Source organism: Lagenorhynchus albirostris, chromosome 18 (assembly GCF_949774975.1).
Source record: "Lagenorhynchus albirostris chromosome 18, mLagAlb1.1, whole genome shotgun sequence".
NCBI classification, from domain to species: domain Eukaryota; kingdom Metazoa; phylum Chordata; class Mammalia; order Artiodactyla; family Delphinidae; genus Lagenorhynchus; species Lagenorhynchus albirostris.
The window spans coordinates 38,347,691-38,371,808 of NC_083112.1; the positions used below are offsets into that span (position 1 = coordinate 38,347,691).

At 36.5% G+C, this 24,118-nt stretch overlaps 2 protein-coding genes across 5 annotated transcripts in view; one reads left to right on the forward strand and one right to left on the reverse strand.

The window, feature by feature from the left end:
• Positions 1-24,118, forward strand: part of PCDH9 (protocadherin 9) — a 982,686-nt gene that overhangs the window by 202,724 nt on the left and 755,844 nt on the right. The window lies entirely within an intron of this gene.
• Positions 16,307-21,121, reverse strand: LOC132508973 (TSSK6-activating co-chaperone protein-like). The gene is made up of 3 exons (XM_060129518.1): positions 21,058-21,121; positions 18,466-18,536; positions 16,307-16,693 (listed from the first exon to the last, which is right to left on the reverse strand). Exons 1-3 carry the CDS (start codon positions 21,119-21,121, stop codon positions 16,307-16,309), a joined length of 522 nt encoding a protein of 173 aa, XP_059985501.1.

Here is a 24,118-nt window from a genome sequence, read left to right on the forward strand (position 1 = left end):
TTTTAAACTTTTCACTTCCAAAAGATCTTGCTGTCTTCTATTTTTTTCCCCCTTTTAGCACAGCTTCAGGATAAAGGAGTTTCAGAAATTACCTCAATTTCTTTCTTGAGCTTTGTGGCTGTTTTTTGTTGTCTGCCTAGTATCTGTGACTCTACCCCTCATTCCCAACACCCTGATTATGTCTGGGTTTCTTTCTTCATCCTGACCCCTGCCCCAGGGCTGGAACTTTGTTTAAATGAGCTAGTTTTGTGATTACCATTCCTCTTTCCCTAGATTAGAAATGGATTAGCCTAAACCAGTTTAATTTGATGAGAGGTTTGCTTTGGCCTGCCTGAAGTTTCCATGCATTTATACGGAGGGTAGAAGGCCAGTACAGCTCTCCTATAAGACATGAACTAGGTTATATATACATAGTCACGACTATTGTTCTGGGAGCCATCTCATGACCATCAGAGACAGTGGATTTATGAAGCAACTGCAGAACACATAAAGATAAAGGAACTGGTAATCAACGGCAGTTTTAAACCACTAGATCAACTAACCCTGACACTTGCTTTAATTTTGGATTCTTTGTTAGGTGGGCCAATACTTTTCCATGTACTTTAAGAAATTTCTTCCCTCTTATTAAACCAACCCAAACATTTTCCTGTTATTTAAATCTATAATTCCAGCTATTGCATATTTTACCTTCATGTCCCATGGGCCCTGTAATTTTATCACACTATTTTCAATGTTCTACTTTCTATATGTTTTATTTCTGTATTTAGCACCACCATCCATTTTGTCACAGAGAGGAAATCTTAGATTTTCCCTTCCTCTTCCCCCTCACTTCCCACCCGGCTGATCACTAAGTCTATTTTTTTCTAATTGAAGTATAGTTGATGTACAATATTATATAAGTTATGGGTGTACAATATAGTAATTCACAATTTTAAAGGTCATAATCCATTTATAGTTATTATAAAATATTGGCTCTGTTCCCCATGTTGTATAATGTATCCCTGTAGCTTATGTATTTTATACATAATAGTTTGTATCTCTTAGTCCCCTACCCCTATATTGCCCCTCCCCACTTCCCTCTCCCCACTGGTAATCACTAGTTTGTTCTCCATATCTGTGCATCTACTTCTTTTTTGTTATATTCACTAGTTTGTTGTATTTTTCAGATTCCACATATAAGTGATATCATATAGCATTTGTCTTTGTCTGACTTATTTCACTTAGCATAATGTCCTCCAAGTCCATCCATGTTGCTGCAAATGACAAAATTTCATTATTTTTCATGGCTGAGTAATATTCCTCTGTGTGTGTGTGTGTGTGTGTGTGTGTGTGTGTGTGTGTGTGTGTGTGTGTGTATACACATATACCACAACTTCCTTATCCATTCATCTGTTGATGGACACTTAAGTTACTTCCATATCTTGGCAATTATGAATAATGCCACTATGAACATATGGTGTGTGTATCTTTTGGAATTAGTGTTTTTGTTTTTTTCAGATATAAACCCAGGAGTGGAATTGCTGGGTCATTAAGTCTTATTGATGTATCACTTAAATTCATACAGCACTCCTATGCCTATTTCAACTGGCTTGCTTCAATCCCTAATCATTCTTTACATGGACTATTGCAATAGATGCCAACCTCTGTCTCAGCCTTACATCTCTTCCCCCAGTGCTACAATCTCCAAATTACTTCCAGGAAGAGCTTTCTAAACAAAAATTTGGCATGTCCTCTTCCAGCCTAAAATTTGTAAGTAATTTCCTATCCCTTGAGTGTAAAGTCCCAAATCTTTTGCATGACATTTGACATATTTTTTTTCTTTTTCTTTTGAATATGATATAGCTGATTGTTATATGAATTCCATGTCCCAATTATATGGAGTTTCTTAAAATTCCCTAAATATGACTTATTTTCTCACAACTTGATGGCCTTTTAAATTCATCTGTTTTCATGTACTCACTGTAATTAATATTTGTATATGGCAAACTCTCTTTTATCTGCAAAGATTGTCAGGGAGAACCTTTAAAGTAATTTCTAGCCCAGCACTCCTTAGGAATCGTTGGGTTTTTCTCCACAGGGCTCCTGCAAGTTCATTCCATACCTCTGTTAGAGCACAGCACAGCACATTCTAATAGTTTATTTTCTTGTCTGTTTTTCTACTAAACCCTGAACTCTTGGAGCTAAGCACCATTTGTCATTGTATTTCTGATACTCTCATTGTGGCTGGCACATAGTAGACAAGCAGTGTTTGTTTTGGAATGAATAGTGAGAAAGAGAATTGCTAATGTAAGGACTGAAAGTTATCTGTATATGACGTCAGCCCAGCTTGTTAAAAAGGAAAATTTCAGAGAGTTAATTGTTTTTGTTTGCAGTTATCCTTGTGATAACACATGACTGATTTTATATTTGTTTTGGTCATTTTATTTTCTTTTTCACTTAGATACTTGATTTTGCTTTGTGGTTTTGTGTTGTTTTTCTTCTCTGGAATGTATTTAGTAACAGGAGAAGAAGTGGCTTTATCTTAAATAAGAACTTAAGTCACTAATCAGGAAAACACAATTGAAAACACATTTTTAACCAAAATTGTATATTAATTACTTGATATTAATTGAATGTATAGTCTGTTTGACTTAAAGGAGATTATAGAGATAGAGTGAACTCAGGAGACTATCTTCTATAGCTTATTTCCAGCAAAAGTACAGAGGTGTTGCAATTATCAGGATAGGTTAGGTCATGTTGTAGTAAAATAAAACAATTCACCTCTCCCCAAATTGCAAGATCTCAGAGATTCAACATCACGAAACTTCTCTTCTCATTTGTTCTACAAACCCCATGCATAAGAGAACACCTCCACTCCACACAGTTATTCAGGGATCCAGGATGACAATATGAGCCCATACTGGAGATGCACCTTTGGGAACCTAGGGGCTTTGCCAGAGCAACAAAATAGAAAGGGAATGGAGAATTGTGTGTGTGTGTTTTCTGTACTCAAAACCTAGAAGTGACACACTTCACTTAGATCACAGTTCAGTGGCCAGAAATAGTCACATGACCTTGTGTAATGCCGGGGGTTGAACACATATGGGAGCAAATGCAATTGTTTGTGAGCATTTATTTCTGCCACGTTATTATGGTACCTGTTTCATAGATTCTTATAACAATCCAGTCTTGGAAAAGTTAGTGAAGAGGCAGGGAGAGAAAACAAAGACCTTTCATTTCTGTCTTTCCAGTAAGCAAACTCCTCTTCATTTGAGATTAAAGTTCTAAGTCTCCTCTCTCAATCACTCTTTCTTCCTATCTATCTATCTGTCTATCTACCTATAATATCTATCTATCATCTATCTAGACATTGTATGTCTACTGAATTGCATATAGAACATTAAAGGAAATATAAATATAATAATTAAATGAAATAAAAATTCAAAAGTAATACATTATCCTACTTTTTTCATCAAGATATTTTTCACTCTAAGAAACAGTATCCAACTGTACCAACTGTTTTTAAACATAAAAGGGAAAATATTGGCTGATAGTATTGAAAAGTTCAGGCATTGGTTGCATTGACTTGAGTGTCAGCTATGTCTTGTTGCTCGAATAATGTTGTCAGTACCTGGGCTTTTCTTTTATTTCCCATCTCTAGATCAACTCTGCTCCATTGAGGCTTTCTTTCTAGTAAGGCTCTTTTCACTAAGTGTTCCTTGGCCACCTCTACTCCCTACCTGATCATTAAAAGGGAGGTTATCACCCCAGACCGGTTGGAACCAGAAGGTTGATGATGCCACCAACCTCCCACTTACCTCCCCACCAACCAATCAGAAGAATGTTCACGAGCCTAACACACCCTCTTTGAACGATTACTATAAAACTTCTCACTACTCCCTCCAAGGTAAGACACATAATTTTGAGAGCATTAGCCTGCTGTGGCCCCCTTTGCCTGGCAAAGCAATAAAGCTATTCTTTTCTTCTTCACCTAAAAAAAAAAAAATGTGAGGTTATCAGGAGGATTACATTAGCTATTACAGGCAGTGTCTAGAAGGCCGTACACTTACTTAACATTTCCTAAGTGTTAGTTATTCTATCTTTGCTGTTTTAGAAAGAGTCCAGAAAGAGAATTTCATTACCGTGGCTCAAATCAAATGCTCTAGGCTTAACTAGTCAGTGTGATTAGTAGATCAAATATTGTGAATGGCCAGACCTGTGTCATTTGTCCAAACTTTGAGCAGGTAGGGATGTGTTTGTGGTCAGCTCTATCTGACATTCTTGGACTGACTGTTGGGGAGGGGGACTCCTTGAAGGGGAAAGTGATCCTGGGAAGGCAAAACAAACAAACAAAATGCCTACTCTGCCTGATATGCCCCAAACATTAGCATGTTCATTTGGAGCCGTGCATTTGCATATATAAGATATACTGACGAATTCTCATTTTAATTTAAAATATATCTATCAATGTTTCATACCTCATTCAAAATTAACAATTATAATGGAGAAAAATATTCAAAGTGAATATAGGATACTTAATTTTTTAAGTCTTGGAGGAGTAGAGTTTTCCTTCTGAAATAAAAATAAGTATTTTTATGTCTTTGGTAGTTAATTATTTATTCAAACTGTAAATTTTTTATTTGCATAGATGAATCTATATTGTTTCCCCAAAATACTAACCTTTTAGCAGCAAAATGTATTAAGTATTTCTTCCTGGCAACACTCTTCCCTGCTCCCACTGTTTTTACTTAGATTAAAAATTTCATAAGCCATTGGTTATTGAAAAACATATTTCCAGGTTTTCAATATGATCTCAATGTTTATTTTTATAAAAAGTCATATTAATGGGACTTCTCTGTTGGCGCAGTGGTTGAGAGTCCGCCTGCCGATGCAGGGGACACGGGTTCGTCCCGCATGCCACGGAGCGGCTGGGCCCGTGAGCCATGGCCTCTGAGCCTGCGCGTCCAGAGCCTGTGCTCCGCGACGGGAGAGGTCACAGCAGTGAGAGGCCCCTGTACAGCAAAAAAAAAAAAAAAAAAAAAGTCTTATTAATGGATTATTATTGTTTAAGTGCTTTACTATCATGGGAAAGAGTAGATTATTTGACTAGGTGTTTTTAAGTATTAGATTTGTAATTTCATCAGGAAATTGGATACAGTTTGGTTCAAATTTAATTAACTTAGATTTGGGGCATGTGTATGTTTGTTAAGGCAATCTACTATGTTATTACCTTATGATCAATTATCTTTAAAATTTAATACTATAAACATCACACCTGATTGCAGTTTTCTAAAATCCTAAACATATGCATGTGCATTTAAATTACTATACTTATCTACAGTAATTATGTTTACAATCATTTTATTCATACTCTCTCAGATCTACAGTGATCTTAAAATATATCTGGAAAATGTTTGAGGTATGTGTCTTTTCATAATGTAATCACTGTTATAATATTTTTGCTCCAAAAACGTTCATCTTAAATTAAAATTTATTTCATTTTATAATATAAAACCTCAAACAATTTCTTATACTGGCAGCCATTATCAGAGGTGATTTCCTTGGATTCTAAGTGAGTTCTTGATTTCAAGTGGAATTTTTGTAACTTATTTTAAAGCATGTGTGATTTCTGTTTAACAGTTGTTTTCATCATTTCCATATGAACTGTTATTTATACCTTAATGTTAAGCTGCTGGGAATTCTTTTCCTTACTGTACTATCTCACAACAATATTCTAATATTTAAAGTCTTTCCTCCAGCCCTCTCACTACCACAGTCTTTTCATTTCCATTACAGTAACCTTTTCACTATTTTTATTACCAAAAAATCACTCTGTATGCCAATATTCTGATATTCTTATTTCTCAGAAAGACATTTCTCCATTGGCCAAGACTTAAGGTTTATGGGGGTAAATAAACTCTGCCCCTACATTCTCAAACTGGTCGTTTTTACTAGAAGAAGATTCAGTTAATTTTATCTTTCTAAGATACTGAAGAATAGCAGTAATAAATTTTCATTTATGAAATGGAACAGTCCTGAACCATGACCTATCTGAGAGTTTCCATCTCTCATTTCTATGCTCTGTGACAGTGTGCTTGGTGCCAGAGGAGAACTTTCAAAATATTTCTGTCATGTGAAAGCTGCAATATAGTTCTCACAGAAAGAACTCTCCTAGTATCAGATTTATACAACAAAACAAGAATAGCATTGTGTACTCAACAGACACCTGATCATTTCTGTAAGATGGTACATACAGATTTGGAATCAAGCCTTCAGATTTTGTGTTTATACTTGGGATCATAAGAGTTCATAAAGATGGCCATAGTTATGAAGAACAACAACAAATCTTTAAATAACATTTTTAAAATCTAAAATGTATAGTGGATTTTTCTATCTGTTCATAGAATAGCTACAGTAAACCTACAGAAAGTGTAAATATACCCAGGCTCAGGGTTGAGGATACATATATGAATCAAGAAGCCAAGCCCCAAAACCATTTCTGTGCAAACCAAGCAAGTACCATAACTTCATGATTTAACATTAATAAAGTGAGCATTTTTCCCCCAGTTCCAACACTACTTAACCTGGAGTTGAAAAGAAGTTAAAAAGAAATCCAAAACCTCTCCTGAGTTGATTTAGACTTTTCCCCCTTATGACACTGTAACCAGAAAATAGTGTAGGATTTTGTGGAAAGATGAAGGGAATGTATCAGGGATTGAGGGGTACTCTAAAGCTGCTTTTAACTAAGTCTGTGGGGTAATCTGAAAACTAGATCCTCCAGCCTAGTGTCAGGTATATGTTAAACCCCAGTTTTAATTTACAGCCCGTAATTTAGTTTCCTTGGCAGTGATTCATAAATCCCCATTTCATCCCACGACTGCTGCATGATAATGATGCTTTCTCCGGAGCAGCTTCTATGACTACTAAGCCTGCTTTTCAAGCCATGATGGTTTCCACTTAGAGAATTCCACCCAATGCCAGTCTTAACAAATGCATAGCCTTATTGAACATGTGCCAGTGCCTAGCTTGCTATGCAGGTCCATGGTCATTAAAATTTTATCATATAAACCCCGCTGTCTGCACAGAAGAGGAATCGAAAATGTTGGCAAGGGATGATCACATATTTTATCAGAATCTCCTAAAAGAGAAAACCAGCATGTTTAGAGCAGGAAGGAACCAAAATAATATCACCTTTAATTTAAATATAACAAAATGTCCAAACCTCTGAAATTGACATTTATCTACTACTGTTCATTTTCACATTTCCCTTGAATGTCTCAGTTTCCCAAAGTTTCATGACAGTCTGATGCAGTTGCAGTGATATGATTTTCGTATGTTTCTCTTGGAAAGCTTGTATTAATCAAAGGATGCCCCGAGACCTAAAGGCAGCATGCTATTGATTACAGTGTTGACTTATCAAAAGGCTGAGAGGTTAGTGGGTTTACAGCTTTATGTAGGAATAGAGATTTGAATGGCTGGAAACTTGATTTGGGGAATTGTACTTTAGCTTATAAATACAGATAAAACATGAAACAGTGGGGCAAAACCAATCTCACAGTACCTACAACATTTTTGTGAAAGGCACACGCATTCCCCTACAAAATATTCCTCCTTACAGTTGTGTCTGAATACATTTTGTTTATTATGAGATGTGGCATTTCATGTTTTTCCTTTTTAGATTTAGAACAGACAGTGACTCTCCTAAAATGCTCCTGTGCTGTTCCAATTTCCGACAACAGCATGACTAATCACTTTGAAAAGAGAAAATCTATCAGAGCTTTGAAAATATATAAGAGTTGTTCTTTTTTGTCATATTTTAACATTTTATTGTTTGGAACAGTTTTAATGATTTATGTCTATAAGTTTTCAAGGTTAAAATCAGAGTGTGATCAGATAATTTTAAGCAGATGAGAAAACCAACCAAGAACAAATGTTGGATTATGTGCTAAATTTCTAAATATTTGTATTATTTTACGCACAGATAGGACAACAGTTCTCATCCTTGGTAACCTGGCTGTAAGTAGTGCTGTGGAAGTAGTGATATGTTTGCTCTGATATATTTTTTCCTCTTCAGTTTTTTGAGATTGTTGTGAAGACAAATTTGGTGGGGAGATTTCTTGATTCCAAGCAAAGTTAATTAATTCATGTTCAAATGTACCTTAGGTGCCTTCTCATAATTACCATCTATTTTTTTCCCTAACAAATCAAAAATTAATATATAATTTAATTTTCATAATATAATTTTAACATATAGTTTAAATCATATAATTATATCTTGCATATTTATGTACTTGAAGCAGTCTTCGTTTTTATTGAAGTCCAATTTCTGAGTTTAGTTTTAAAAGGTTCAAAAGTTAAGAGAAGCATAATGTTATAATGAACAGCTGCAGGTGTTTGCTTAAGAAGTTAGAAACTGTGTATTAACTCTATGAACATAATTCAGCCATTATGGGAATTCTGAGTAAATACAATAGAAGAATTGAAGTGGGGATTATATCTATTAATGTACAATGTGTATATATATATATATATATATATATATACACACAAGTAAATGTTATGTCTAGCACATCCATATAAGAATAAACCTTGATAGGACATTTTGGAAAGAGACACATGCCCTCTACGTGACTTGCACAATTTGGACTGTACATACCTGCCTGCCACTGTATCCGGTGGCATACCTCTGGTGTGAAATCTAATTGTGAAACAACTGAGCAAATGTTTCAGCTTTGAACTTCAAAAATGTCATGAAGAAATTAACAATTATTTTATAATCATTGAACCTGCATTTTCCTCTCTTTAAGCATTATGTAATAACAAGGTATGCATGTACAGATACATGAATATACATATATGCATATGTGTATCCGTGTACACACAACAAACAGAGCACAATATTTCAAGACCACTATATTCATTATGTAATCATGCAATTCTTTTCTGTAGGAATGAAATATTATTCTAGGATTGACTAAGGTAGTAAAACAAATAGACTAAACTTTCAGCAGTGAGATATCTCTGAACTTATGTGCATTAAATTATACTTTGAATAGTTTAAATTGTTTTGAACAGATAAAATTTTAAGAAATGGAAGAACAATCTAGCATGAAAACTTTAGACCTAAGCAATGTCACAGTATATTTTTCAGAAAAAAAAAATATTTACTATATTTATTCCTTCAGAGTTGGTTCCACCATGTAGTTTCCTGGGCCCAGGATGGCACAGGTAGAGCACAAATATGTATTTTACAGTGTCCATTGGTTTATGTTTTTGTTTTGCTTTAACAAAACAAGCTGGAAGATCATTAGTAAAATCCCACTTCACCAATAATGAAGATTTTGGTATGAATGTCATAGGCAGGATGAGTGTATTGAAAATGTAATGAACTGGCCTTAGATTATTATATATGTATGCTATTATTCACAGTTCAAATAGTATAAAATGTATGAGTATATTGCTGTCTATTTTATTTATGAAAATTAAAATAAAACACCATCTTTTTCACTATTTTATCTTCCAGGTCACTTATCCGTTCTTCTGCCTCAGTTATTCTGCTATTGATCCCATCTAGAGTACTTTTAATTTCATTTATTGTGTTGTTCATCGTTGCTTGTTTCATCTTTAGTTCTTCTAGGTCCTTGTTAACTGATTCTTGCAATTTGTCCATTCTATTGTCCATTCTATCTCCAAGATTTCGGATCAACCTTACTATCATTATTCTGAATTCTTTTTCAGGTAGACTGCCTATTTCCTCTTCATTTGTTAGGTCTGGTGGGTTTTTATCTTGCTCCTTCATCTGCTGTGTGTTTTTCTGTCTTTTCATTTTGCTTATCTTACTGTGTTTGGGGTCTCCTTTTTTGCAGGCTGAAGGTTCGTAGTTCCTGTTGTTTTTTGTGTCTGTCCCCAGTGGCTAAGGTTGGTTCAGTGGGTTGTGTAGGCTTCCTGGTGGAGGGTACTAGTGCCTGTGTTCTGGTGGATGAGGCTGGATCTTGTCTTTCTGGTGGGCAGGTCCACGTCTGGTGGTGTGTTTTGGGGTGTCTGTAGACTTATTATGATTTTGGGCAGCCTCTCTGCTAATGGGTGGGGTTGTGTTCCTGTCTTGCTAGTTGTTTGGCATAGGATGTCCAGCACTGTAGCTTGCTGGTCGTTGAGTGAAGCTGGGTGCTGGCGTTGAGATGGAGATCTCTCCGAGATTTTTGCTTTTGATATTATGTGCAGCTGGGAGGCCTCTTGTGGACCAGTGTCCTGAAGTTGGCTCTCCCACCTCAGAGGCACAGCACTGACTCCTGGCTGCAGCACCAAGAGCCTTTCATCCACAGGGCTCCTTAATTTGGGATGATTCGTTGTCTATTCAAGTATTCCACAGATGCAGTGTACATCAAGTTGATTGTGGAGCTTTAATCCGCTGCTTCTGAGGCTGCTGGGAGAGATTTCCCTTTCTCTTCTTTGTTCTCACAGTTCCCAGTGGCTCAGCTTTAGATTTGGCCCCGCCTGTGCGTGTAGGTCGCCGGAGGGCGTCTGTTCTTTGCTCAGACAGGACGGGGTTAAAGGAGCCGCTGATTCGGAGGCTCTGGCTCACCCAGGCCGGGGGGTAGGGAGGGTCACGGAGTGCGGGGCGGGCCTGCAGCGGCAGAGGCCGGCGTGACGGTGCAGCCTGAGGCAAGCCGAGCGCTCTCCCGGGGGAGCCGTCCCCGGATCCCGGGACCCTGGCAGTGGCGGGCTGCACAGGCTCCCCGGAAGGGCGTGTGGCTAGTGACCTGTGTTCGCACACAGGCCTCCTGGCTGCGGCAGCAGCGGCCTCAGCGTCCCATGTCCGTCTCTGGGCTCCGCACTCTTAGCCGCGGCTCGCGCCCGTCCCTGGAGCCCTCTCAAGCAGCGCTCTTAATCCCCTCTCCTCGTGCACCAGGAAACAAAGAGGGACGTAAAAGTCTCTTGCCTCTTCGGCAGGTCCAGACCCCTCCCCGGACTCACACCATCTTTTTCAAGTTTGTAAGTTGTAACAGTGATTTTCTTATAAAATAATTTGAGTCTGAATTTCTTTCTAATCCTTGCTGTCTTCAGTAAATAGATGTCTCATTTATTATTTTATCAACACTGAATTGAAATGCACATTAAGTGTCAAAAGATACTGAATGTCTTGCTTCACAGACTGGGAATGATTTCCAGTATAAGAAGACTCAATCAAATATTCCTTAAGCAATAAAGACATTTAATAATTTCATATCACAGATATCAGAGAGGTAGGCAGTTCCAGGGACCAGTGACTCAGTGATGTGAATATAGCATTTGTGAAGGGTAGAATTTTCAAAATTCTCTTGTCCTCCTTTAAAGATCATAAGACACCTGTCACAGCACTGATTATCATGGCTTCACACCCTTGTTCCAGGCAGAAAGACATTCTTTAAATCAACATACCTTCATTAGCACACCGTTCCAACATCTGTCTTCCCAGAGATTGGATAACAGCAATTTTTCCTATTATTGTTCCATTTTTTTTTCCTTCAGTCCTTTGTGTCTCATCTGTGACAGATGAACTCAGCCCCTCTGTATCTTTGAAAAAACACTTCCTGAACATTGGGTTAGTTCCTTTCATCCCCCTTCATTATTACCTTTTCATTGCTTACCTGGTGCTATCATATATATGAACATTAACTTTTCATTGCAGTCACCCACAACTCTAACGTAGAAAATATATCATTATCCTGCTTCAAAATCCAATAAAAAGATAGATGTACTATTTTATAATAAATAATCACAACAGAAAGAAAGAGAGAAATTCTAATTCTCATTGGTATGAAGGTGACTATTATAGCCTCCTTACTTGTACATTTATGTTGAAGGAATGGCAAAAAAAAAAAAAAAATGTGGACCAAAATTCAGGGTAGGGTGCCCAGCTTGTATTCCAAGGGTTTCCTCAGACCTATGTAATTTTTTTTTTAACAATTTAGAAGGAAACTTAGCAAACAGACTAAAAACATGAGTCAATGCTAGAATTCAGGGACTCAGATTTTGCAAACTATAAAAAACATTCTGATAGGTCTACAACTAATAACTGATACTTACTGCTTCAAAACATTGCTTCAAAACAGATTGCTGTACTTAGGAGGCAAGCTCTTCAAATTGTTACTCAGCAACTTGCCTGGAACAGCATCAATCCTCATATATGTATTAAAAACTATCTTCTTAAATTTTGTGCCCTTTATACAATATAGCTAATGGTACTCATGCTTTCACAGTTTATTTTTAACTCAAACTAAAAAATAGCACAGAAATTTGTCCAAATAGTCTTATAATGAGTCTCATTCAAACTGTGTCAATAACATGTAATAACATTCTGGTTTTAGGTATAAACCTTAGGACAAAGGAGACCATTTTCTTTTTTAATATCAACAGAATTTTTGCATAAATACAAACAATGTTATACTTCTCTAAATTGAAAATATTTACTTCTTAAATTTTTCTTATTAAAGCTGAAATTTTAATTTAAAAAAAAAACATTTAGCAATTGCCTTCGCATCTACAGTTTATGATTGCTGGCTTTTCTAACAGCTTCCACTGGAAGCCCAATGGCTAATTGCAAAATTCTTGCCAGTACAAGTGCACCTGTGCTCTCTGTAGAATTGTTCCTCTTATTAAAACTTTTGTGAACATTTGTTTTGAAATTATTTTTTCCTCTATTTTTCATTGGCAAATTTCTACAAAATCATATGAAGTCTTAGTAAGACCAGAAGGGCTCTGTCTCTTTGAAAATAGTAGTTTCCAAAGGTAGCTTCTCTTAACTCTGTAATAATAAATCAAAAACAATACAAATATTGTTAATTCTCCATAAAGTACCCTAGCAAGGCAAATATTTCAGACATAAATAATGGAAAAGGGATCTATAAATACTCAAACAATGAAAAATGCAATATCTTATAAAATTATATTTTAAACATAGAATAACAAGGTATTTTGGAGGGTACATGTGTTACTTGAATTGGATTTTACAGGTAAGAAAAGAGTTAAAAGTTCTGGAAGAAATTATTATTGTAAGCTGCAGAAAATATGGATAATTTTTAACTTCATTATATATACATATATTTTAATTTTTTGAAATAAATTGTTTTTTATCTGTTTGCTCATTACAAAAAATATGGATGTTTCCAGCTTTAGATTACACTGTGTTTTCATTATTGGTTCTTTTCTTAACACCTGCTTTCAAAGTAGGTTATGGCTGAACAAAAAAACATAAATAAAGAGGCAACATTACAGCTCTCTCAAAGCTTTATAAATGGTTCGATTTTTTCACTCATTTATGCTTTGAATACAAAGTCAGTGTGAAGCAGTAATTCTTTTTCTTTATTTTACTCTCAAAATGTCAACTTTGAAAACATAACATGTAATTTTAGGGCTAGTTAGTCTAAGTTTCCTGTATCAGTGTTACTAGTAGTTTGAATAGATTACTGTGAGTGACTTGTTTAAATACTAAATAAATAAACTTACTTTAGGAGTTGTGGATGTATTAGATTTTCTTATATCTGCTACTTTTGATTGTGTTGTAAAAAAATTGGAATTTTTCTTCCTAAGTCGTCAGACAACACCCTTAATTAGCAACGGGAGAAGAGTGGAGGTAAACTTTAACATATGGAGGGAGAGACCCTCAACCTGCAGGGTACAGGCTCTAAGGAGGTATGAAGAGCAAACTAATCTTTTCATAAAGAGTATTTCAGGCAGAAGGCACCTGGATTCTGGCAGAAGTATACTCAATCTCAGTTGAAATTACCTACTCTGTGAAAGAGTGCTGGGTCTTAGAGGCTCTTCTAAGCAGTCCGAATTACGGGAACAATTTACTGTCTTCCACTTTGCTTATTTGTGCTCATGGAAGATGTTTTTTTGTTATTGGTCTAAAGCTATAGGTCCAATGCAGGGTACACCTGGGACATTTCTTCTTCTACTCATGCAAGACAACATGCAGTCTTTTTCTGTAATGGGCTCACTAAGCCAGCAAGAAAAGTGGCTGGCTCAAAAATTGTGAAGTTGTGAGTGTCCCAAGGCCTCTGTTCATTTTTTTTTTTTTTTTTGGTACGCGGGTCTCTCACTGTTGTGGCCTCTCCCGTTGCGAAGCACAGGCTCCGGGCGCGCAGGCTCAGCGGTCATGGCTCACAGGCCCAGCCGCTCCGCGGCATGTGGGGTCTTTCCGGACCGGGGCACGAACCCGTGTTCCCTGCATCGGCAGGCGGACTCTCAACCACTGTGCCACCAGGGAAGCCCCCTCTGTTTATTTTTACAATGATTTTGACAGGAAGATAAAGGGATTCCAAATATTATTTATTAAACTGAGAAAGTTACCTGGAAAGAATGAAAAAATAATTATAGAAAACCAAACTGAAATCTTTGAGTTTGGGAGTTGAAAAATGGAGAGTAATGAGAGGTTACACTAGGTGAGTAGTATTATTTATGTTTAAATGTTCTCACCAGAATTGCAATGTGTTTTTCTGGTTGGAAAAAAACAATGAGTAAGCATGGTTCCATAATGCATATTGATCATTCAAAAGCACATTGCAAACTAAAACGCAAAACAACGTAGTCAAGGCTCTTAAAACACAGGCGGGGAATTATGCCAGTAAAGGAAGTTGCTTTGTGGGGAACATAGGGATATATTAGCTTTTGAATGAAGAGGTTAACCACTGAAGCACTTTTTAGAAGGGGTGGAAAGATAGCAGATATTGAAAAAGGTAGATAATTTTTTATGGTTGAGGACAGGTCTCCACGAGAGTCTACATAGGATATTTTCAAGAATTACATAATTAGAAGGAGTGAAAATTTACAAAAGACAGTGTTAACATTGTTTTTAAGAAGCCATTATATTTTTCTCATGATTCTAACTTTGCACAGCTTTTTACATATAAATTTCATCTCAGGACAAATTGGAGGAAGATATATTCTCCTCTCTTTCTGCTCTCCTTTCCTGATAAGAAAAAATTCCAACAGTTTTTAAAGTATTTTATCAAAATTATAATTTCATCTGTCTTGCCTTGATATTATGAGTTCCATGACAGCAGATCACTTTTTCATTCATTTTTGCATAATCAGTGTTTAAGTCAAAATATTTATTGAATAAATCAAGAAATTGATAAAAAATATATTAACAGACTTGTTTAAAATTACAGAATTCATATAAGCTATTTTTAGAAGGTAATTTTATTTCAGACCAACATAATTTTGCCAGAATTATCTTTCTGATTAATTCAACTCTAATAGTCAAACTTTAAGTTAAGAAAGAATAAAACTCTTCGAAGATGTCAAAATTTGTCTAGCCCTTATTTAAATTTATAGGTAATCCATCAAAATTAAGGTGTCATTTATTCTAAGGTGTCAGTGTGTGTGTACTGTAAATAGGTATTAAAATGACATATTTTTCAATGTAGAGAAGTAACAGGTATTATTAAAATATATAGAAGAAAAACATATTAAGAATGAAAGTACAAGAAAGGAAAGTTTAAAATTTGTAGTCTCATAAGTCTTAGGTTAACTAACTTTAATAGTTAAACATCTTTATCTTTTTTCTCTAAGTTTCTCACTTTAAAAATGAATTCATTCTATGTATAGAATGAATATGTTTTGCTTATTGAAATGCAACCAGCTAGCACATTAATCCTTAGCAGTGCTCGGAAGTACTGGGAGAGGATTGAGGGACTGGTTGGGGGAGGGGAGAAAAATGGAAATTATCTGGGAGTGGAAATGAAAACAAAACAAAAAAAGAACACATGTAATTGAAGGAAAGATGGGAGTGGGTATCAAGAACAAATTCACCTGCTTCATCATTTTGCTTCAGGTACACATTCTATGAATAATCTACAGAAATGAAAATGAAGTTCTTCTACCTGTGGCAACATGGAAGAATCTTATAAATATGATATTGAATGAAAGAAGCCAGTTACAAAAAAAAATGTACAATTCCATTTCTATAGAGATTTTTAAGAAGACAAAGGTAACTTATGGTGTTAGAAGTCAGGAAAGTGGTTAGGGACGGTGTTATAACTGGGAGAGGGGACAAGGGAGGTTTTTTTTAATGCTGATAGTATACTATTTCTTGATCTAGCTCATAGGATGACAAACATTTTCTGTAAAAAGCCAGATAGTAAATATGTCAGGCTTTGCAGGTGAAATAATCTGTCTCAACTACTCAGTTCTGTTCTAGTGCAAAGGCAACTATAGATAATATGTAAATAAATAGGTATTGCTGTGTAAAAAAAAAAAAAAAGAATTCATTCTATGTATATAGTGTTTTTCTTACTTTAAAATACATAATAACTGTTTATCATAAAATGTTTGTTACTTTTTTTTAATTTTTCCACAATTCATTTACTGAATTGGAGAGGTGATTTAACAACAGATTACGAGATAAGGCTGGGAGAGAAGAGTTCTTGCTTTCTCTCCCAGGAGACAGTTGTGTCATGGATGCTTTTAAATTTTCCAAAATAGCCATCTGTGGTTGGGCAAGCTGGGTCTGAAGCTGGAGATTGGCATACATACATTCTAGGAGTCCTAGGTATTCCTTGGGCTTGTGGTCAATTCCCGAGGGCAGCTTTGTTGTCGGGATTTTCAGGAAAGTAGCTGGTGGGGAACTTTCTTGAAGATTAATAACGCTGCGGGAGGGTTTGTCCTGACAAAGAGGCACAGCATTACCTTCCTCTTTGTCTCTTCTATTAGTAGGATGACTAGAATGCCGCTACAGCTGAACACCAAGAGGTGTGATGCCTGCAGTGTTAATTGAAAGCCTCAATCCCAGCACCTTGTAGCTGATACACATGCACAGTCATTTGTTACTTTTTTAAAAGAACATAGCACAAAAGATAAAACATAGGCACAAAATCAGCTACACAGTGGTAACACTAATGCTATATAGTATAATACTATAGTATTACATAGTATTATATAATATTATAGCATTATATTATATTATAGTATTATATATAAATAGATGTAGTAAAAGCACATATACATATTCTTTAACCTATCTTTTAGAAACATTCAAAATGGATTTATTGAGGTAAGACTGACAGGGAATAAGATGTGCATGTTTAAAATGTAACTTGTGGGCCTTCCCTGGTGGCACAGTGGTTGAGTCCGCCTGCCGATGCAGGGGACACGGGTTCATGCCCCTGTCCGGGAAGATCCCACATGCCGCGGAGCAGCTGGGCCCGTGAGCCATGGCTGCTGAGCCTGCGCATCCGGAGCCTGTGCTCCGCAACGGGGGAGGCCACAACAGTGAGAGGCCCGCATACTGCAAAAAAAAAAAAAAAAAAAAGTAACTTGGTAAGTTTTGAAATGTGGGTATACCTGAGAAACCATTACCACAATCAAACTAGTGGACATCTCAAACATCAACAAAAGTTCCCTCAAGCCTTTGTAACCACTCCTTCCCACCTTCCCCTAGTAATATTCAGTCTACTGTTTCAAAAATGGGATTGCTTTTAACTTAGCACATAGTGGAATGCAACAAGTGGAAATTAAGTAAATCAATATTAATTTCATGCTCTGACGTGATTTTTTTCCAAAGAGAATATTTTAATTTTTGATGCCAATGGCAAGATCATAATTATGTACTTTTGAATGTGTTCCTGCGGTCTGGAGAGAAAAATGAAACAAAGGGGCTTCCCTCAATAGAAATAGAGATTTTTGAATACTTAATGAAGAGTAAGGAAACATTCATATTAGATTTTCTTGGTCATCTCATGAATTATACTTGAAATGACTTAGTTTTCATTTTTCATTACATTTGTCCAGTGTTCTAGTAGTGTCCTATAACAGATGGCTTGGCTTTCAACAGAAGAGTTAAGATAAAACATACTAAACAATTTTTACATGTCCATTTAGAAGAGAAAGTTAGAATACAGTACCATAGTAAACAATAACTTCTTCCCTAGCATGTGTACACACAAACATACTCACACAGACACACGTTTATTACATATTTTACTGATATAAAGAATGAATAGCTCACAATTTACAATAACATATTTCATGCTAAATTTCACATAACCAAATGATTCTTACAGAATATTTTCATTTAACTGGCAAATGACAAATGAGTATACTTCTGACATGAATCTTCTGATATTTTCATTTATGTTAATAGGCAAAACAGAAGTAAAAGAGAAGTAAGACATATTTCAGAACTTCATTCATTCATCAACAATGTAAGCACTTATTTGTTTAATCAGGTAGTAGTTTTCAAATGTTGGAAGAGCATTTCATCATCTTCTTCTACTATGTGCAAGTAATGGCTACAGATATGACACAGTTTAAGTTTATTCTGTATTAGTATTTTCTCCATCACTCTCAAGTTTAGATAATCAACAAATCACTAAATCAAGCACTGTGTATTTGGTAATTTCTATGGTGTGAGTCCTTCAAGCTACCAACATGATATCACAGAGCATGGAGTTGAAAAGGGATGCACATACGGTGCATTACATACTATCTGTACCATACACTTACAATAGATGGAACAACTTCGAGATCATTGACAAGAGTAAAAGTTGGTAAAGCAATGATTTTAATATAATTTACTAAATCATAAGTTCTTATATATTAATTTTTAACAATGACTGTGTTTAGTAACTGGATCACAAAATTCCTGAAAATTTAACAGGTTTTAACAGCTCCAGTGCACTGTTGCCCATAGAGTGTTGCACTCCTAAACATGGAAATTATGACCAATGGCCATTGAGTACGGTGGGAGTTAGCTTATTCTAACAGAAACTTTTGCTCTTTAATAGTTAATCATCTGGTTTTGGTCAATCTTTGCTAAAGTTTTCACCAGACTATTAAAGTTCTATATAATTTGATCTAAAAGGTTCAATGTTTTCCCATCATCCATTTACATTAAAATACACTGATTTGAAGGTAAAATACAAATTTCTCATTTGGTTGGCTTCCTGATAAAGAATTTAGAGTAGTACATGGACTGATAGTTGCATGAAGGTTTTGTTTTTCTGAAGGGCCAAGAAAACAATTTTGGCAACAAGAGCTACTGTTATCCCTATCACTTCTCTTCCTCCTTATCTTCCTCTTGCTTTTTTTTTTTTTTTTTTCCCTTTTTCTCCTCCAGATAGAAACCCTCATAAAATGGGATATCCTTAAAATATAGTCTGGTCTGTTATTGATATAATTTATTTTCTTTGTTTATATTCTTTGAGTCTGTATAAAGAATATAGTCTTTGCCTAAAAATTTCACTTAAGTATGCATTTGTTTCAGTCCAGCCTGTTTTTCTTTTAAGTGTTTCCCAACTGCCTTTTTCTTAAGCTACTTTCTTTTTCTGTTGGTTGCTTGTAGCCATGACAACAACCTGTACTTAGCCACTGTGGATCTTTCTCCATCCAGGAGCTTTGGAAAGCCTGGCAAAATGCCAGGGATGTGTGTTGATTCAGATCTTTGAGAGGGTCCTTTTAGTTGTCCAGTTTTTGATCCAAATTGAGAGTTCTTTGGTCTGTTTGCTTCACTTCAGGTAAACTATCTTTCATTTACTTGTTTCAAATTCTTGACTTGGCTGTTAGGTGTCACTTGAAGTAACTGTTAGAATCAAAAGATTCACTTCAAATATGTCTTTATTTTATGTTCTTTCTCATTTCCTGGAAGTTGATTATGTTGGCATATAGAAGATGCAGTTTACTCTAGAATTTCTGGCGTGCCTTTGAAGTTTTGAAATTGTGTTACAAAGGATGCTAATGTGATTACTTTTTTATGGGTAATGGAAGGCAAATGGCAGTTGGTGGAGAAGAGAAAAAGGAGTGTGGGAGGGGAGTACCAATTTGGAACAGGTGTTGATCATTTTTGCCTAGATTAAGTAGTACAACTATAAACAAACTGTCTTCTAAAATAAAGCCTCAAAGTTAAAAAGGCTAAAAGAAAGGCTTTCCATGAGAGCTCGCCCAATCCCCTTCCTAAAACAGAAATATTCACTGTAAAACAGAAGTTGCAAATTCGTTAAGAGTGGTTGGTTGGAAATAAGAGCCGAAAGAGAAAACTGCATTGCAGTGATTGGCTTGATTTGGTGAATAAATTGCTATTTTCAGATTCAATTTGTATCAATAGGCAAACTCTGTACACCTGCAGACCCTGTCACAGTATCAGGGCACTGAAGCAGCTGATCTTAAATAATCCGTTTCCCTTTCAACAATAATTGCACCCCCATTCCTGAAGCCTCAACCTAGGAGGGGAGCCTTTGATGTCTGATTGGCAAGCAATACTCTTTTCTATCACTAATGGAAAGAACACCACGGTTTGTAAATTTAAAAAATATCTCCGAAAAGTCGGCCTCCTTGTTTTTTGGGGTTTTTTGGGTTTTTTTTTTGCGGTACGCGGGCCTCTCACTGTTGTGGCCTCTTCTGTTGCGGAGCACAGGCTCCGGGCGCGCAGGCTCAGCGGCCATGGCTCACGGGCCCAGCCGCTCCGCGTCATGCGGGATCTTCCCGGACCGGGGCAGAAACCCGTGTCCCTTGCATCGGCAGGCGGACTCTCAACCACTGCGCCACCAGGGAAGCCCCGGCCTCCTTGTTTTTAAAAGAGCTGAGGGTGTTGAATTGTTGGAAAGATTCATCTTTATTAAATGTGACTGAACACTGGAAGAGTAAGATACTGTTTCCTGCAAGAAAGTAAAGAAACCACATTTTGGTTATTTACAATGTTCAGTGTAGCAGGTTGAGTTAAACAGGTGTTCACAGAAGTCATGCATATTTCCTGGCTGAGGAGAGAGGTAACAAAGTTATTTTACATGCTTTTCACCATGGAGCAGGAGGGTTTGGGGTGGAATACCCTAGTCTTCCTAGGCTCTGACTCAGGTCCCTAATTAGAGACCTCCTTGTCCATCCTAGCACTTGGAGGCTGGAGCATTTTCATGAAATGAAGAAATCTTCCATTTTGAGGCAAATAATAGATACAAATTATCTATTATTATTTTGAGGCAAATAATAGATACAAATTAATTAATTCATAAATACTTTTTCTAACTTTCCAATTGGTGAATATTAACAAAAATCAAGGGATATATTTCATACACGTATACTGAAAGAAAGAGAACAAAAATTTACCTTTGAAAATGACATCATAATTAGTGTTAAAAAGTGCCACCTCCACATCCTTTAGTACATTCATCGTAGCATGTAAAATTTTTAAACCCAGAGATATAAAAGGAGAAAATATGTGATTTATCTCAATGACACTTCTAGTATCAAAAACTTTTATGGGTACTTGAATAAAATAAAGCTATACTACTTGTCACTAAGTATGCACTCAAGTATTTAATGATTCCTTTTTTCCTGTTACGTTCATTTATTAAATATTTATTGAGTGTCTGGTACTCAGGCACTGTGCTAGGTGAGAGAAATAAAACTCTGAGTGGTTCCTGCAGAAATCCACTTAATCTTCTAAAGAGGGCTTATAGGTAGAGCAAAGTATTCTTCCTTGTATGCTAGTAGTTGTGCAGTACAGCAATATAACTTAAGCAGTTGTCACTTTGCATCCTGAGTTTGAAGCTTGACTAGGTCTGCATTGGGTAACATAAGAATGAATTGCACATTGAATGACAAGAAATGGAAAGGGAGACTGAAACTTAGATAAAGGAATAGGTTTCTTTTATTTCATGTAGGCAAAGGGGAAAGAAAAGATAATAGAAATGCCAAATTATAATGCGCAGATATTTATATAATGAAGACATTCACATTTAATTGTATACTTTGTTTGAATTGTCTAGTTTTACTTCAGTTTTCAGTTTTCTTCTACTTTTTTTCACTGTTTTTTTTTTTTTTTTTTTTTTTTTTTTGCGGTATGCGGGCCTCTCACTGTTGTGGCCTCTCCCATTGCGGAGCACAGGTTCCGGACGCACAGGCTCAGCGGCCATGGCTCACGGGCCCAGCTGCTCCGTGGCATGTGGGATCTTCCAACCCGTGTCCGCTGCATCGGCACGCGGACTCTCAACCACTGGGCCACCAGGGAAGCCCCTTTCACTGGTGTTTTAACTGAAGATAGAAATCTCACATATTCAGATTTTGTGGGCTCAAAGCATTTCATACACCAAATAAAAATTTTCCAAACTCCTGTATGATTCAGGGTAGCAGATGACAGATACACAATCCAATTAAAACCAAACACATTGTTACTGGTGTTATCATGATGATTCTATTCCCATTACTCTGCATATGATATATTATAACAGGCTGGATTGATTTATTTGACCTCTTGTCAGATATTTGTTTATTGACTGAAATCTACATGGCATTTTTCCCTCTGGGGATTTGGCTAGTATATAAAAGCAACATGCCAACTACATATTTTACTGTTTTTATTTTTCCAGCTGCTTTCTTGATGGACAGTCTGTTCCCGATTTTTGTCTTTGCTTTGCAATCAGTTTGGGAAGAAAGGAATATCTGCATTTCAGTTCCCAGTGTGGGGATACTTTTTCAGGGGTTCAAGCCTCCTGATCCATATTTTGCCTCCTTAGTAATCCAGACAGATATAGGTATTTCTTGGGTTGCTATGGATTCAACAAATCTTTACTTGAGCAGTGAATCCAAAAATATTTTTGTCTGTCAATGTACTTCACTCCAATTTAACTGCAGCTTGTGTGGCTGGTGGGGAGAAGGCAGGTGGCTGGATGCATTGACATTAGTCACACATGACATAACATAGTCAAACTGGGATAAGTGAGTATCACACAACCAAATAAAAGCTTTGTTGTTGTTGTTTTCTGTATTTTTTTTTACAGATGGATTCTGCCTATGAGCAATACTTGATTTTTAGAAGAAAGAAACATATGCTACACACACAGACTAAAAACATAACTTTGTACATGTGCATTCTGAATTATAAAATATAATAGTCTTATTTGCAGAAAACTGATAAAAAACATTTTCACTCAAACTTAGAAAATGGATTCATAGCTAAAGAATTCTTAGTTTGCAAATGATTGAGTGTGTCCAATAAAGAAAATTATTAGACAAAAGCCACCTGATCCAGCTACCATATCCATCGAGGCACTCTTCTTTCCCAATTAACTGTCTGTCATGTGGGCAGAACAGTTTGACCTTTGTCCCTGGAGCGCACCTGGTACTCCCCTTTGCTGCCTCTGAAGTTCTGCTCTGTTCCCTCTAGGATTCTGCCGAAGCTTCCTCTCTGCCCTCCAGATATCTGTGTCTTCTCTAACACGTCCACTGTCTACCATAGCTTGAGTTATTCTTCTTCTCCTGAAGCATTCACTGAATACATTCCCTGGCCATCGTGATGTTCCGGCCCTAGGAAGACACCAGTGAAAGAATATATGAGCCTTTCCTCATGACCTTACAATCTTGTGGGAGAGCCACAAAAAGCAAACATTACAATAGAAATATATAGGTAGCAAAAAGAAAGGACCTACTGCCTGAAAGAAGGTGTTGGGAAAGGCCTCACAGGCAATTATTTGAACTGACATTTTGAAAAAGAGAAGATTCTCATGTGAACTTTGTGAGGGAGTGCATTTCAAGAAGAGGAGAAAACATATGTCATGAATAATGGGGCTGTTCAAGGAGCAGTACTCAGCTTAGGACTACGTAAGGGAAAAGTGAGAAACAGGCAAGACAGGTGAGGATGGTTGTCATGAGACTAGATATTTGTGAAGTCGTGAGATCAGGAATGTTCTTATTTGCCAAATAAGTGAAGTTCAAACTTTATAACCGTTTCAATTTAGGGGGAGGGGGTGACATGCTCATATTTAAATTTCAGAAAGAAAATTTAGTTATCAGCATGCATTACTGAGTTTAGAAGCAGAGAGACTAGAACAGGGAGCATTACAATGCCGAAGTAAGGGATGAGAGAGTGCTGAGATGTTTGGAAGACCGTGTACGGAGCTTGAAAACATATGGAGAATGAAAAGAAGGAGGGGTCTAGGAGAGAGCTGGCAAATAATACTGTGAATACTATCTCTTCCCTCCTTGTACTCATAGGCACAGTGCTAACCAATCAGAGTAATCACTGTAACTAAACCTGGTTTTGGCTCAAGAAAATAACACTTCTGAAAGCCACCCCCAATTAATCAAGGAGGCCAAGTGAGGGGACATATATTTGCTACTACTGAGATAAGGTGACTCCTAGTTTACTGATTCACTGGGGAAACTCATG